General features: G+C 47.3%; 1 protein-coding gene across 2 annotated transcripts in view; it reads left to right on the top strand.

Moving 5' to 3' along the window:
* LOC310833283 (uncharacterized protein) overlaps positions 1-16,656 on the top strand; it is a 28,648-nt gene extending 11,992 nt beyond the window's left edge. For both annotated transcript variants that reach the window (XM_083715891.1, XM_083715892.1), the window contains exons 9-17: positions 6,492-6,532; positions 7,595-7,634; positions 8,352-8,395; positions 9,403-9,448; positions 11,433-11,490; positions 12,927-13,012; positions 13,740-13,793; positions 15,370-15,436; positions 16,463-16,656. In XM_083715891.1, coding sequence (XP_083572017.1) covers positions 6,492-6,532; positions 7,595-7,634; positions 8,352-8,395; positions 9,403-9,448; positions 11,433-11,490; positions 12,927-13,012; positions 13,740-13,793; positions 15,370-15,436; positions 16,463-16,563 — 537 coding nt within the window. In that variant the 3' untranslated portion in view covers positions 16,564-16,656. The remainder of the gene's footprint in view (positions 1-6,491; positions 6,533-7,594; positions 7,635-8,351; positions 8,396-9,402; positions 9,449-11,432; positions 11,491-12,926; positions 13,013-13,739; positions 13,794-15,369; positions 15,437-16,462) is intronic.
* Positions 16,657-16,868: the final 212 nt, after the last annotated feature.

The raw sequence follows: 16,868 nt of genomic DNA, 5'->3' as shown, positions 1-16,868 counted from the left end.
ACAGGGCCCTTAGCTTGAAGCGGATTTGTGTGAGTATGTCAAGTGTAATGGGCCTTCTAACGTCTTGGCTGCGAGGTGCGGACCTGCGCCAACCCTCCAGCATTTTGCGCACCACGAAGTGTGAACAGGGGTCGACAGAAAACAAGGCTTTAGAAAAGAAGGATATTGACGCTGAATGAATATTGAGAGTTTTGGGGGCGCGGCCTAAGTCGCGCAGGTGAACCAAATACTCTATGACTTCGGACTTGGACGGTGGCCTGCCTGGCTTGAACCGCTCCTTTTTCCTGCGGAAGGATGTAAAATCTAACCAGGCTTTATTATAAGACCTTAGGGTAGAGGGCGCTAAAGCTGATAATACTCCCTTTATTGCTTCTCGTTGCCAATATTCCAGAGGTGCTCCGGAAACGGTTGCGGCTGCAGCTGCGCATCCGGCACCAATGAGCGAAAGCGTTCCATCTGGAAACGAGATAAAGCATCCGCGATGTTATTGTCTATACCGGGGACGAACTTGGCTGAGGCGTGGAGATTCAACCGTAGGCATGAGAGGACGAAATAACGCAAAAGGGAGGCTACTCTAGGAGAGTGGGCCGACTGCTTATTCAATACTGTCACAACTGCTAAATTATCTGTCCAGAAACAGACCCTGTGATTTTTGAAGTGTTCTTCCCATATATGGATTGCGACTACGATAGGAAAAAACTCAAGAAAAGTTAAATCGCGCAGAATTGGTTTTCCTTGCCAGGAGCGAGGCCAAGGCTGAGCACACCACTGACCCCTGAAGTAGACACCGAACCCCAAGGACCCAGCTGCGTCCGAGTGTACCTGAAAATCTGAATGAAGGGCCAAGCTATCCTGCCATAGTGAAATTCCATTAAAACCATCTAAAAATTGCAACCAAACTTGAAGGTCCGCCTTCACTGCCCTAGAGAGGCGTACCCTATGGTGAGGGGAACGTAGACCCGTGGACAGCTTAGCCAACCGACCACAAAAGGGGCGACCGGGGGAGACCACACGGCAGGCAAAGTTAAGGTGCCCCAGGAGGGATTGAATCTGCCTCAGGGTGACCTTTTTTAGGGGCAGCATTTGGCCGATAAGTTCTCTTAGGGCCGCCAACTTTTCGGCTGGTAAGCGCCATGTTTGGGCTAGGGTGTCGAGTTCGATACCCAGGTAAGTCATGGTTGTGACCGGGCCCTCGGTCTTCTCACTGGCCAAAGGGACCCCCAGGTCTCCAGCCAATGACTCAAAGGCCTGAAGCAGGGCTTTGCATTCTTCCGCACTACTCGCTACCAAAATAAAATCATCGAGATAATGCCCTACCCCTTTTGCGCTGGTTCTAAATTTCAGGGCCCATTCCAAAAACGTGCTGAAGGTCTCGAAAGCAGCACAGGCGATAGAACAACCCATGGGCATGGCTTTATCTATAAAGTAAGCTCCCTGGAATTTAAAACCCAACCAACGATAATCATCTGGGTGGACAGGAAGAAGGCGGAATGCCGACTCGATGTCGCATTTTGCCAGAAATGCACCTCTACCAAAACTCCTCACCAGCCTGACCGCCTGATCGAAGGAGGCGTACTTTACCGTGCACATTTCCTGGGGAATGGCATCATTAACTGAGGCTCCCTTGGGATCGGATAGGTTATGAATCATTCGGAATTCTCCTGGAGCTTTCTTTGGAACGATGCCGAGAGGGGAAATATGTAAGTTATCAATGGGAGGTATTGCGAATGGGCCAGCCACCCTTCCGGCGGTTATCTCCTTCTGGATCTTTTTTGTAGCAATATCGGGTCTCTCCAAAACTGATTTTTGGTTGGGGGGGCAACCGGCGTTGGGGGTGAAGGCAACAGGTATTCTAAAGCCTTGTGAAAACCCTTCCTCCAGGAGCTGAGCCGCTTGTCTATTCGGATATAACTTCAACAATGATCTTAGGGGCTGTAGTTTAATCGGGGAATACGCAAGACTAAGGGAGACATTAGTATCGAGCCCCAGGCGGCCCTTGGGCGGGACCTGAAGATCCAGCAGGGGCACCTCGATTACCCCGGGTGAGGTGACCCCTGCCTCCACGAAAGGGCTGCTGCTTCCCTTTGTAGCAGTTGAAAGCGGGGTGGCTGCCCATGCACTTGTCGCATTCATGCACATACTTACAAGTTGCGCGCTGACAGGTACCCCTGTTGAAGTCCCAGCACTGTCTACGGCGTTGAGGCACCACCTTACCCGTTTTGGGCTGCTCTGAGGTTTTCTTTTCGATGTTAGGCCCAACATGTTCCAACCAGCAGTTATTGTCTTTTTGATCCCAGCGCGTTGAAGACAGTTGGGAGGCATTCCTCCGAAATTCCTCATCATAGGCTAAGGCGGCCTCATCCCCTGCCAACTCCCGCGCTCTCCTGACGTGCGCCAGGTAGGAGACGAGGTGCATCCCACGTTTGGGATAACATCCTGACACTACTGCCATAAAAACTTGATAACCGTTAAGCCAATTTTCAAAAGTCCGTTCAACCCGGGGCGTCCTATACCTCTTCTTACCGTAGTACCTCCTTTTTTCCCCTTTTCCCTTAACCTGAGTTGGTGGAATCAATGAAAACATATCTACATAATCACCATTCAGAATCTTATTCCTCTTTCTCTTAGAGAGGTGATTTCCCAAAACAAAATCAGTGGCAGAGTGAGTTGCAATTTTAACATCCTGGACTAGGGCACCATCCTTCCAATCCAGGGTACCATTGAAGGATTTTCTGTGTGAATTGGCCCGCCTTTCATGAACCCACAGGGGGGCTCCTGTGTCCTCCCCCTCCCCCCAATAGGTCTCCAGCGGAGCGTCACTATCCCCATCTGAAGAAGACGTACCTGTCTCTTCCTCAGAGTCAGAAGTGTCCTTCTTCTTACTACTCTTGGATCGATGCTTCTTCTTCGCTTTCCGCTTCCCACCCCGTGAAACGCCGTCACTTGGGGCTGGGTCATTGCTCGCTGCGTCCGCCTGCTGAGGAGGCAACTCCTCATCCGATGTCATCGCCTCTGAGGAGCTCTGTGGTCCCGAATTGTCCTGAAAAACACTTGGAACATCGATTACCTCCTGCTGTGGTGCTGGGTTGGCAGCCACCGGAGGTCTAGCCTTTTGGGAATTGGCCCTGGCCTTTTTTGTGGGTGCCTTACCCTTCTGCGTACCTGACTTAGATTTTTGCGCCCGCGCAGTTTGCAAGCGTGTCTGGGGCCTACTGGCGGCCTGTTGATCGGAAGCAGCTGCACTAGTGGAGGGGCCATCCTGACCCTGCTGACTCTGGGGGGTGTCCGGTATACAATCCTGCGTCACCTCCACTATGTTTGGGGATGGAGTTAAAGGGGCCCTGCACTGGGCATAGAAGGATTGCAATGCGGAAAAAAGCTGAGCCAGGGCCTGAGGGTTATAAGGGCCTGCTGGAACCAGCACACTACCGGGCTGAGGTGCATGGGGAGCGCTGTTGTTCTCCATGTTTAGCAGCAGGCGAGAATTCCCTAGCAGGCGAGTCACCAAATGCCGGCCGGTACAAATGGGTACCGCACACCGATCGTTGCCTGGCTTCTAACTCTAGTGAGGAACCAGACCAAATCGCTAGACCTATTGACCAAACACAGGGATTTAACTTCCTGGATGCCTAGGCCTGTTCAATCGATTTTTTTTTTAAAAAGTATATATAATTATTTAATTACTATGTAGTATTTTGTTGTTATTATTATTATTATTATTATTTATTTATTTATTTCAGAATTACCTATTGTAGTGAGATGTAGTTCAGTATTATCTACACTGTACTGTTCAGCAATTCCACCCCCTGGTTGCACTACCACCTTGGGACGGGCTAGCAGTGACCAGAGTGCTAATAGCGACCAATGGCCCAGCTGTTGAGACACTCAGAGAAATCCAGGCAAATAGCACACGGTTGAATGATTGCTAAAACGGTTGCCTGCGAAAGTATTAAATAAGACCCACTTATAAATGTAAATCACAGAAATAACTATGTGTTTTAATTACCTGAGCTACTCCTCCTACCAGTCAAACTCAATATATGAGACTAAATGTGCAGATATTATACTTTGCAGTAAAACAGTAAAACAAAATATATTCCGCCTTTTTCTAGTAATCTGATGTTAAACTTTTCAACACCTGGTCTCCCATCCAATTTGAGACCACATCGGACCCTGCTTAGCTTTGCAAATGAGCTAGCAGTTTTATTGCTGCACCACCAGGGGACACTCAGAGAAATCCAAGCAAATAGCACACAGTGGAATGATTGCTAAAACGGTTGCCTGTGAAAGTATTAAATAAGTCCCACTTATAAATGTAAATCACAGAAATAACTATGTGTTTTAATTACCTGAGCTACTCCTCCTACCAGTCAATTTCAATATATGAGACTAAATGTGCAGATATTATACTTTGCAGTAAAACAGTAAAACAAACCAGGATCGCTGCAAGGGGAGAAAAGGGGCGAGCCGAGGGCTGCCCCGACCTTAAGTGGCCTATTGAAGGCCCGCCCCCGCCGCCAGCCGATTGGCTGGTGCCGCGGGGGGATGCAAATTGAGGGAATCCCCGCTTCCCACGAGGCTGGGGCTAGCCTCGCGGGAGTGTGGGGCGGGATCGGGAGCCCGCAACCCCCCCTCCTCATGAAATCGGTAGTGGCATTATCTACTGATGGGCTGGGTGCATTGTGCCCTGCCAGTCACAATATGCACCAGACACCTCTGCCTTTTCATTTAAAAATCAAGAAGGCAAGCCAGGTGAAGAACTAACAACAACAACAACAACATTATTACTTGCCATTAACCATCAGTTTCCAAGACAAGTTAAAACAATATTTAAAATCCAGAATTAAAAACTCTGAAAACAAATAACAGTCAATGTGGTTAATCTGAAGCTTTTTGTTTTGTTATTTTTCTCTTTACTTACCTTTTCATATATTTTTTGTACCCCCATTTCATGAAACTGCAATATAAATCAGGTTTCTTTTGTTATTCTTACTGGATATAATCCCTGAAGATTGTGGGGTTTTTTTACATTTGCCCAGTGATTGTTCTTTGCTTTTCTTTGCCTTCTTCCCCATCCTTATTATGATACAATTTCTGACTTGGTTATGAAAATTATTGTTATTATGCCATTGATTTTATGTTTAGGATTTTTAAAAACTCAGTAAAAATATATTGCACACACAATAATGACAGTTGCAGGAGTAGGGGGGTCCTGAAAACACAGGTGTCAAAGGCCAGAGCTAAATAGGTGCATCTTCACCACTCGGCTGCCATTTGCTCTGGTCTAGCAAGGGTATTCCTTATGGTCACATGGTGACTTAGTGGTACAGTGGGGTTGCAAGCTGGAGGTTGCAAAAGATACAATATAGAGAGATTTGGGAGACAGGAAGTGGTGAGGGATGCATGTGTTTTAGAATTCGTATCCTGCTCCTTCCATGCTGCGTAGGACTTTCAGACCCTCAAACAATCTCATCATACACCAGGAAAACCATGAAATGAAAACCTGCAGAGGGAAAGCAGAATTTAAAAAATTAAAATAAAATAAAACCAGCAGCCAATATTATCCAAAGTTAACTGCAAATAAATCAGTTGCTAAAAAGCACCCCCCCCCAATAAAAAGCATGTCCTAAAAGATTATCCCTAAATGTGCTTTGGAAAGTAATGTGCTATATCTCATGGAGCTGAGAGTTCCACAGCCTAGGTGCCCTTGAAGAGAAAGTATATATCTCTGCATTTCCCTGCCTTCCACATTTTCAGGAGCAGAAACTCAGAGAGCAAGGCCACCCTAATTACCAGACAATGTGTGGACAGGCTCATGGGAAGGGAGATAGTCCTTCAAGGATTCAGATCCCAAACAGTTGAAGGCTTTAGTGAATGTTCACAGAGTTGGGTACTGGCCTCAGCTGATCATGCTCTGCTGGCCTCCTATCTGGACTACTGTAATGCACTCTGTGCAGGGCTGCCCTTGGAGACTATATGAAGGCTGCAGCTAGTGTAGGGTGCAGCTGTTAGATAGGCAAGTGGGGCAGCTCCGTGGGACCATTTTGTCACCAGCCCCGAAAATGATGCACTGGCTGCCAATGAACTATGGGGCCCAATTAAAAATATTAGTACTAGCAAAAGAGAGTGCCTTTCCCAATATCGCCCACCTTGGGCCCTATGACCAGAAGGGATACGCTGGTGGTGCTGCCTCACCGCTGAGTGCTGCCCAGTGGGCATTGGCCCATGACAGGGCCTTTTCAGTGACTGTTCCCCATTTGTGGATTGTAAAACATTCCTGGTTGCCCAGGCATTTGAAAGTTTCTGTTCCTGGCAACCTTGAAAATATTACCTGTGAGCGTGTGTGATTGTTTGTAGACTCTTTGGGAGGAAGTGCAGGATATAAATTTAATTTGATGGTGATGATGATGTTGTTGATGATGATGATGATGCAGAGAGCAGTTTCTGGGGTGGAGCATAGTGTGCCATCTAATGTATCCCTGTTATTGCAGCAAATGAAATCGAGGCGTCAACTGTCCCTGAAAGACTCAAGGTACAAAAGCAGAAATGCATTGGAACACTGTAGGTACTTTCAAATCCATGGCAATGTGCAGAAATGTTGGCAAGAACCAAGGGCAGGGGAAGGGAGCTTGTGGCCCTTCCATATGTGTTCAGTATCTGCAGAGTCACCCCACTCATTAGGTGGACTGAAGAAACCCATCTCAGGTAGTAGAAGTAAAAGAGGTGGTGTTCTGCCTGCCCCATCACTTCTGCCACCGAGAGGGAAGTGTTCCGCTACATGGTACTGCTGATTATCTTCCAAAACCATGGTGAGAAGCCAAACGACAATGCTTTGAGGAGCACCCAGGCCCCTGCCAAGTTCAGCAAGTGCTGGGGCATTCCTGAGTGCCATGTTGCCAATCAGTTCCCCACCCCAGAACAGGGATGGAGAAGCCAAGCGGCAATATTTTGAGGAAGCGCCCCATCTCCCAGTGAGTTTGGTGCACGGTGGAAGTGGAATTGCTGGGGGGCAGAAGTGAAGGACAGTGGCATAGCATGGATTGCCAGAGCCCAGAGCCCTTCTGCAAATGGCCTTTGCAACATAAGTCAGTTAAACGGTAACTTAGTATCCAGATGTGCCTATTTACAGTGGTTATTTTCACTTAGCCCTATTTCTCGGTGAATCCACCAATTTCTTAGTGAAATGACACTTTTACCAGTAAAACTTGCACTGAACTAGTACAGAGAGCAACCATGTCTGACCCCTAGTCAGCCTCAAGACTCCTCCAGTCAAAAAGGAGCACATTATTCATGAGACTCCCCTTTGTGAAACTGCTATAACAAGTATTGATAACTCTCCGAGCAGACTTGTCAAAAGAGCAGATATCTATACATTTATCTGTGAAAATGGATGCTGGAGTCAAGGTATTCACAATTTCAAAAGAACGGCCCAGAATAGCCAGGAAAAGGCAATCAGTGAACATTATGAGGTATCTTGACAGACAGGAGACAAGCCATCCTCCCAAATTTCTGTTGTAGGCCACCTCTTTCCCAGTGTGTTTTCTCTTGGAAAATAGGATGTTTCTCTGAACAGGACCTTCTCTCTGTTTTAAAGGTTAACTCAGATCCTGAGCCAGGATTTATCTGACGATGAGGTAGGCCGCTTATTCTTGTTTATCTTTCATCCCTGAATGGTGGGTTGCCCAGCATATTTGGATTGCTGGCCAGGGTGGGGGTGGGGGTGGGGGGAGGCACTTTGAAGGTCAATAGTTGTAATTTTCCAAGGTGCTTACCTGGACCCTCCATCTCTTTAAGATGTGTTGGGTGGCAGACAGGGAGAAAGAGTGTAAGGGAATATGCCTGGATAGCTTAGTTGGTTAGAGTGTGGTTGCAGGTTTGATCCCCATATGGGACAGCTGTGTATTTCTGCATTGTAGGGGGTTGGACTTGATGATCCTCAGGGTCCCTTCCAACTCTTTGATTCCATAGTATCAGGTCTTTACTTCTTTTTTGCCCAAATTATCCATGGGTTGGGATAGAGATGAGTGGTGCAGTTGGCTAATATTAGACTCTGTGCTTTTATGGTCTTATGAGCCCCACGTTGGCTAAACTGTGGCCCTCCAGATATCATTGGACACCCAACTCCCATCAGCTCCTGCCAGCCTGGCCAGTTGTCAGGGAAGATGGGAGTTGTAGTCCAGCAAAACCTGGGGGACACCAGGTTCGTCACCTCTGCTTTATATTGTGCGTGTATTGCTTCATTCACTTCAAAATACAATAAGCCAGACTCGTCCTGCTCCCAAAGTCTTGCCTTGACTAAATTACTTTTTTTTGCTGGAGAGTCACCCTCTAATTTATAAATGTCACTGCAGGAAGAAAAGGATGAGTCAAAGAAAGCAGACCTCCATTCTTCAAGGTATGAATCCAAGGGAGGGTGACCTTGGAATGCTGCGCCTATTTTCAAATTTGTGGCAGAGATGCCTCAGCCAGTGTTGCCAAAAAGCACAGGGCGCAGGGAGGGTGAACTCCTCAAGTGTCAAGGACTGGCTGGATGAGGAAGAGTGGTGGGAGCTGCCTGACTTAGAACCCCCCGGGGAGGACACAGAAGATAGCAACTTAGATCCTGGATCGTGGTGGTGGGACATTGAGGAGCCATCTGGGGAAGGGACGAGCTGGGAGGTGCTAGAAGCAGATGGTTTGAGCGATTGGGGGGTGTCAGGAGGAGGAGGGCCTTCCAGGGCAGGGTTAGAGGCTGAGAGTCGCAGTATGAGCACAGACTCAGACAGAGAGGAGTCCTGAGATGGTACACAAGGGTGGTACACAAATTTAATGAATAAATAATAATGAAAGATAATTCCCTTTGTAGGCACAACAAAATAATATCCTACACTGAGTTAGGGACCACAAGTATTTATTGTGTCCCTTGCCCCTAGGCAGAAAATATTTATTGCCCCTAGAGATGAGAGAGCTGTGTACAAACTCATCTCTCACAAGATGGTGGCCTTTCTGAAAGGAGTAAGAGCCACTCCAGGGGTGGCATGCAGCTGGTACTCTTGAAGAGAGGATCAGGAAGGTTCTTCTCTCCTCCTATCTATCTCTCCCTAGTCACAATGCAACGCCACCTCAAATTTGCCACCCCAAACAACTGCCCCGTTGGCCTTCACTGTTAATCCGTCTAGTGCAATATTGCCTACAATTGCCTCTCCAAGGTTTCAGGTGGGGGTCTCTCCCAGTCCTACCTGGAGATGCTGGGGAATGAACATGGGATCTTCTGCATGTTGAGCAAGTGCTCTAGCACCACAACATTGACCAAAGGTGGCTTTGCCTCCCCTCTCCCCATAATCTACGAACCTTCTCCTACAGCCTGTCAGCTCTAACCCTGGATCTATCTTTCTCCTCCCCCACCCTCGTCATTTCCTGCAGTAGCAAGACAGTGCCCTTTGAGACCTCTCCTGAGGGAAAAACGAAGGTAGGGAGTGTAGAGAACTGTAAGCCTTTGGTATTCAGGAGGGCTGTCCACCTGCTGCTTGGACCCAGCCTCCAGAGTGTGTGACACTAGGCGTTTCCTGTGGCCACCAAGCCCATGAAAATCTTGCTGGTAGGATGGTTATATGTGGCCCTTCTTGGCAAGCCTGGTGTAGCATGTAAACAAAAGAAAAGACTGGATCAGACCAAAGGCACATCTAGGCTGGCATCCTTGAGGGCTTTTGCCAGCCTTGAATGTATGGCAGGAACATAGGAAACTGTCTTCTACCAAGTCAAAATACTGGTTCGCCTAGCTCTGGGTTTCCCAAACTTTGGTCTCCAGCTGTTTTTGGACTACGATCCCCATCATCCCTGACCACTGCTCCTGCTAGCTAGGGGTGATTGGAGTTGTAGTCCAAAAGCAGCTGGAGCCCCAAGTTTGGGGACCCCTGCTACAGGGCCGTCTTAAGCATATCCGGCGCCGTGGTTCAAAGATCCCTCTTGCGCCCCCCCCCCTTTCCCAGAGTTGTCAACCTTTCCCCAAGCCTCTGCGGGGATCGCTCTCCTCCTGCGGAGGCTTGGGAAGGAAGCTGCACGCCTGCCAGCCATATGGTTGAGGGGGCATAGCTAGCGGGTGTGCAGGGAAAGGGGAGGCCTCTGGCAAAGCCGCACAGCTCTCCCACTTGCTGGGGCGCCCCTGAGAGGCCGGCGCCCTCTCCAGTAAGCCCAATAGGAAAGACTGCTCTGCCCTGCTATAGACCAAGCCAGCTGCATAGGAGGTGAAGGACCGGGCTCAGTAGTGGTCCCTCTGCAGTTATCTGAGTTTTAATGCAAGCCATGTGGCATCCGCTGCTGCCTCTTCCTAACTGGAGGAACTGGCAATGAACACAGCAGGCCTGGGTTGAGGCAATTGCAGCATATACTTCAATATACTGAACCATGTTCAAAGCCCTTCAGTCCCTGCTGATGGGGACAGGCGATCATCAGCACATGGTGCCACTGTTCAAAAGCTGGCCACATTGAAGCTTGGGACCTGCCTCGCTCTTCAAAGGAAAGAGACAGGGGGCAGATTGTTTGTTGGCTCAACATCCATCTCAGCTCACAATTCACCTGCTGTATGTTGTCGGGGTGGGGTGGCCAGGACACCCACCTGTCATCATTTTCTGTCTGCCTAGCAGATTTAGAATGAAATGTCTCAGTAACAGTTGTTTTAAATTACTTTATTTTGGCCCCAAGTGCTCAGGAAAATGTCAAAATCTTTCTACAATTTCTACTTTTAGTTAAGTCTTTTTTTTATGTATTTACTTGATGGGGGGGCAGTTGCCCCCCTGGCTACACCCATGCCTACTGTGCCTTTAACCCCCACCTTGCCTATGTATCATTCAAATTTCTGTATTAAATAATTTGGCAGAAGCAGAAACTTGAGTCAGAATACTTCATCTAGAAGTGAGGCTTAGGACAGTGGCCTTATTAGGCAAGCAACCCCTAACCCCGCAATGTGGGGCTAATTGTACTGACCTGTCTTCTATGGTTCTTAGAAATATCACGATGCAGGTAAGACCTGTGAAGTATTTTGAACATTATGAGTGAGCTAGTGCAAATGCTAAATGTTGTTGTAGCTGTCTTTTTGATGTTGGTCTGCCTTGACCTGGATTAGGGCCGCCATATTTCAAAAACTGAAAATTCAGACACAGAAGTTGTCGAGCTATTGCAGTTGTTGAGCTATTGAGTTGTTGCAAAATCTCCAGAAAACATGACATTTTCCATTCCATTTTTAAGGATATTCGCCAAAAAAACAAGGCTTCCAACATGGATTGCCATATGCCCATGTTTTCCCGGACATTTTATCAATTTTTGAAAATTCTGCTTGAATGCTAAGTCCAGGGAAACCTGGATGTATGGCAGCCCTACCTATATAGTGATTTTTAGTTAACAGATTTCTTTACCTCTTCTTCTTGCTTCTAAACTCTTAAATTCCTGCCCAACAGGCTGAAGCAGCTGCAAAGGATGGCACACAGAAGGGTGACTCCTTGCCTTCAACTGTAGGTGAGGTTGTATCACCGGAGTGGGAGAAGGACCAGGGGCGGAGGAAGGGGTGTGTGGTAGAGGTGGGCCGCCCCGGGTGTCAGCACTGAGGGGGGTGACAAAATGCTGGGCGGCACTCACTGCAGGGCCTGCAGCGTGCCCGAGCCATGCATCTCTCCTGGGAGTGACATAGTGGCTTGGGCACCTGCAGGCTCCGCTCTGCCCCAAATGGTCCACCCACCGCCTCCCCCTCAGCTGTAGAGTGGCTGAGTGGGAGGAGGCAGGCAGACTCCTTGGAGGCCCCACGGAGTGTCCTGCCCCAGCTCGCCCCGCCCAGCAGGCAGCTGGCCCTGCCCCTGGGACAAGGCACGCATGCCACCCCAGGCTCCCGATTGGCTTGCTCCGCCGCTGAGAAGGGCCCCTAGATAAGTGAATGGGCCTGTCCCTCCCCCTCCCAGACTTCTCCTGAAAATCTACCAGTGCTTTAGGGCACATTCATCCTGAATTTGAAACAATAGGTGAACCCAAATTCACCCATCTTCCTGCATTCTGAATTTTGCCATTCAGACCCCCAGTCAAATAATGTGTACAATTGTTTAATTTTATTTATTTAAGGTATTTATATCCTACCTTTCTCCCAAGTTGGGATTCAGCATCTTAACACTTAATACAAATTAATGAAAACAAACGAGTTTAAAACATTAGTTGAAATACAACAAAGCACATTTAGAACCAGCAATAAAAGATAGATTGCCCTGGCAGCAATATTCTTCCTCTTCTTCTTCTTCTTCTTCTTCCCCATGGATTATTATATTTATACCCCACTCTGGGCGGCTTACAGCAACCTAGTGATCAGCTTTGTCTGCATCTTAGTTTTCAAAAGCTTGTCTGAATAGGAAGGTCTTAGCCTGCTGGTGAAAGATAACAAGGAGAGAATCAGTCTAGCTGCTCTTGGGCAGAAATTCCACAATCTGGGAACAGCCACAGAAAAGGTTCCCTTTCTTGTCACCAGCAACCATGCCCCTGATTTTGATGGAATTGAGAGAAATGCATATCCTAAGGTCATGTGTGCATTTATATGCCACTTTTCTTCTGAGGAGCTCAAAGTGGCATAAATGGTTATTTTCCTCCCCATTTCATTCTCACAGCAACCCTGTGAAGTAGATTAGGCTGAAAGACTGTGGCTGGCCCCAAGATCACCCAGTGAGTTTCATGACTGAGTATGTCCTATTATGGAAATTTGGAGTTTGCGTGGGAATTGTGTATATTAAGAGACATTCACACTAAAAACGCTGGTGGATTTTCAGGATGACTTAAAAAAACCTAGTTGGTGAACTGATGAGGAGAATGTGGAGAGCTCAGCTTAAGACTGGAATAATGAGAAACCAAAACGGACATGTTTCCCCATCCTTATCCTATGTTCAGCTTCTTACGTCTTGTTTCCTCACTTCACACAGGAAGCTCTGTCTGGAACATGGGGCAAAAAATAAGCCACTGGAAGATGGCCCACCAACATGGGTATCACGTGGGCCAGCTTACTCAGGTGTGTGTAGATGCAGCTAAGACAATGGAACAATGGGTTCCTCTCAGGGGGGAAAAGATGGACTATGCTCTTAAACAGACAACTCTTGTTAACAGAGGCCACTCACTGGTGGCAGATTTGATATTTAACACCATTGGGCAAGGCCACAGTTGGGGTTTCTTCCTCAGGCGGCAAAATCTGTCATCCAGATTCAAGGTGGGAAGGAGGGATGGTTCATTTCATTTAAATACAAATCTATCCAATTTCCTGTTTTTGAGAACAATATGAGAACTGAAGCACAGATATCCTTCAAAGCTTGCGTTTACCTGAATTTTTGCAGTGCAATTCTCCGACCAGTGTTTGCAAAAAATGCTTCTGTTAGGGGAAAGTCAGTGTACAAACAAATGTATTCATAGAGAGGACATACAAGAATACATTAGAGGGAAATTGTTTGTAAAAATGTGTCCAAACTGCATATAGAAATGTGTTTATTGGAAGAATTCCATACTAAAATGCTGGTGGGTTTTCATGTTATTTATTTATCTATCTATCTATCTATCTATCTATCTATCTATCTATCTATCTATCTATCTATCTATCTATATCTATCTATCTATCTATCTATCTATCTATCTATCTATCTATCTATCTAATGTAGGGATTGGCATCTCTGGGTACTGATGCATGGCTTTGAAAAGGGGGAAAGCTGCCAATCCGTAAATGACTGGTCCTTTTCCTTTCATCCTAGGATAAAATTTACAAGCAAAGGCTACTGAAACATGAGCGGGACACCAAAATAGCTGTAAGCCTCTTTCAACAATTCCACCTTTCAGTCGTATTGCAAGGAACGCCGTGACCTGTGATATCACCACTTCACTTTTGGGTGGTGTTATTTATTGATGAGAAGTATAGTCCTCAAAACACTTTGAATGTTTCCCTTGGAGCAGAGCTGGGGACCCTCAGGCCCAGGGCCAAAAGTGGCCGTACAGGCCTTTCTATCAAGCCCTCAGCATTCTCCACAGTCTGTGTTGTACTGTTAGAGTACTGTCGCCTGTCTGAAACAATGCCTTCTTGCTTGCCTGGATGGTAAACAGAGAGGTGCGTATGGGTTTTTGGGAACCTCTGGCTTTTTGTTTAAGGGGGATGTAAACAACAACAACAGGACGCGGGTGGCGCTGTGGGTTAAACCACAGAGCCTAGGACTTGCCGATCAGAAGGTCGGCAGTTCGAATCCCCGTGACAGGGTGAGCTCCCATTGCTGATCCCTGCTCCTGCCAACCTAGCAGTTTGAAAGCACGTCAAAGTGCAAGTAGATAAATAGGTAAACGGGAAGGTAAACGGCGTTTCCGTGTGCTGCTCTGGTTCGCCAGAAGCGGCTTAGTCATGCTGGCCACATGACCCGGAAGCTGTATGCCGGCTCCCTCGGCCAATAAAGCGAGATGAGCACCGCAAGCCCAAAGTCGGCCACGACTGGACCTAATGGTCAGGGGTCCCTTTACCTTTTAAACAACAACAATAACAAAGTTTGCTGTACACAAATAAATGTTGCATCCAGTGCCCCACCCACATTTTGCCTCCTGCTGCATCCACTTCTGCATTTCACTAGCCTACTGTGTACAAAGGTAAAAGTTACATCTGCCTCTGGCCCCACCCACCAGTACCATGTGGCCCCTGTAAGGTGTTGCACACATGGTAATGCGGATCTTGGGTTGAAAAGGGTTCCCTGCCTCTTCCCTGGAGGCTGACCCACAGGTACCTTTGCTCTGTGCTTTCTAGGCACAGCTCCATGTTTTCCAGATCTGTATCCAAGTGGCCTTTTTTGTCCCAGCACTTTGTCTGGGAAAACCCGCACGTTACTGCTCAATCAGAGCAAATGGCAATCTGCTTCAAATTTGACTGCCGTTTGCTCTGATCCAGCAGCAAAATGTGGATTTTCCCGGGGGAAGCACCAGGACCAACCCCCAATCCCAACCCCCCAACCCCTGGCATTCAGACATGGACATGGAAAGCCCAGACCTGTGCCTAGAAACACAACACAAAAGGAAGTCTGGGTGAGCCCTCTGTTTAATGTTCCTTTTGGACTTTGGACTTTAATGTTTTTTGCAATTATAAGTCGCTTCAAGACCCTTTACAAAGCTGGAGATGAATAAATGTAATATTCAATTATGATACATCAGCATTTAATTATAATAATTATAAAACCGTTGTTATGATTAAATGTTCAGATTTTTTTTAAAATCACAAGGGGTGGGGGGAAATGGTTGAATTTAAAAAGTAAGCAGAATATCACCTTGAAGTGATGGTAGTGGTGGTTGAGGGGTTCTGTGTGTACTTTAAACGTATCTCCCTAATCCCTTGCTCGCTTCCCCATTCCACAGATGCCCATGCCACTCCAGGAAGTGATGGAGGAAGAAGTGTTTGACATCTTAGTGGAAACCCTGTTTGGTGAGGAGAAGACTTGTGTACCGCAAGTCTAGCCTGCTTTTGTGGTCACAAGGACCCATATCCCTCTTGAAGTCAAGCCTCCACTTACACATTGTCCCCCTGCCCCAAAGCGGGAGGACTTCTGTAAAATGTGTTCATGCTAATATATGTGTATTGATACATAATTCAGAAATGATCATTGTAATTTACACCCCATCTGCACCATACATTTGAAGCAGCAGCATCCCGCATTAATCAGTCATGGCTCCCCCCAAAGAATCCTGGGAACTTCAGTTTCTTGAGGCTGCTAAGAGTTGTTAGGAGACCTCAATTCTGCTCAGATAGCTGGAATGCCTAGGGTTCCTTGGGAAAGGGATTTGCTCTCAGAATTGCAGCTGTATGAGGGGAATCATAGATGTTAGATTACATGGGGACAAGATGGAGCCCTGCAGGACGCCAGAGGAAAGCTTTCATGGCATCAAGCACTGGCCCTGCTCTCTCATAACTGCTTTCTGGAAACAACCCTGGAAGTAGGAACAGAACCACCGATTGGCCACTGTGAGAATAGGATGCGGGACTAGAATTTAGGGTTGCCATATTTTGAAGATAAAAAATAGGACACTATTATACTATGGCGGCCATTCAAAGCAAATGAATGCAATTTGTCTCGAATTTTGCCCCTGAAAAAGAGGACACATGGTGGGCCACTGACCTGATTCTGCAGCAAGGCTCTTTTTATATTCTCATGATCATGGAGGGTGAGGTTCCTACAGAGGTGTGGGCTTCTCATACGTTGCTTAATACCAGCTGCTGGGAATCGTTACAGGTGAGCAGAGTTTCTGCTGCCCTCAGGTCCAACTTGCAAGCTTCTCGCAATGCTAGAATGGATGGACCTTTGTCCTGATCAAGCAGGCTCATCTCATGAGAGGCAGGCAAGGTCCCAGAGACTCAGGTCACTTATGCACCCCGCCATATTGTGATGATAGAAACTGCGGAAATGTGTGGCATGGAAAAGTAACCTCTTCCCCCTCTACCACCCCTCCTCAGACTACCACAAAAAATTAGGATCAGAGCACCCTCTCACCATCCAGATGGAGCAGCAGGTGGAACACCTTCACCTCCAGTTGCAGGGAAGAAGAGTTCTTTGAGTGAAGATGCTGTGCAAACGACACCCCTCCTACCCTTTGCCCACCAGTACCTTGAAACCACCTTGAGAACAAGTAAATGTTTATGTGTTTTCATCCCGCCCTATCCTGTGGTTTTTCCCCGCCCCCCTGTGGGCTGGGGCAGCAGAGGAGGGCACAGGACCAGCGTGTGCGCTGCGAGTCTGTGAGAGTGCAGTATTTGATTCAATTTGCATGTTTTATGTCCATGTTTTTTCACATAAGCCTTCGCAGAGCTGCTTATAGTAACTTAATGAATGCAGATATCATTTGGAAACCGATCACAATCA

This window comes from Podarcis gaigeae, assembly GCF_964106915.1.
Source record: "Podarcis gaigeae genome assembly, chromosome: 16".
Taxonomy (NCBI): Eukaryota; Metazoa; Chordata; class Lepidosauria; order Squamata; family Lacertidae; genus Podarcis; species Podarcis gaigeae.
This window is presented reverse-complemented; position numbering and strand designations above follow the sequence as displayed.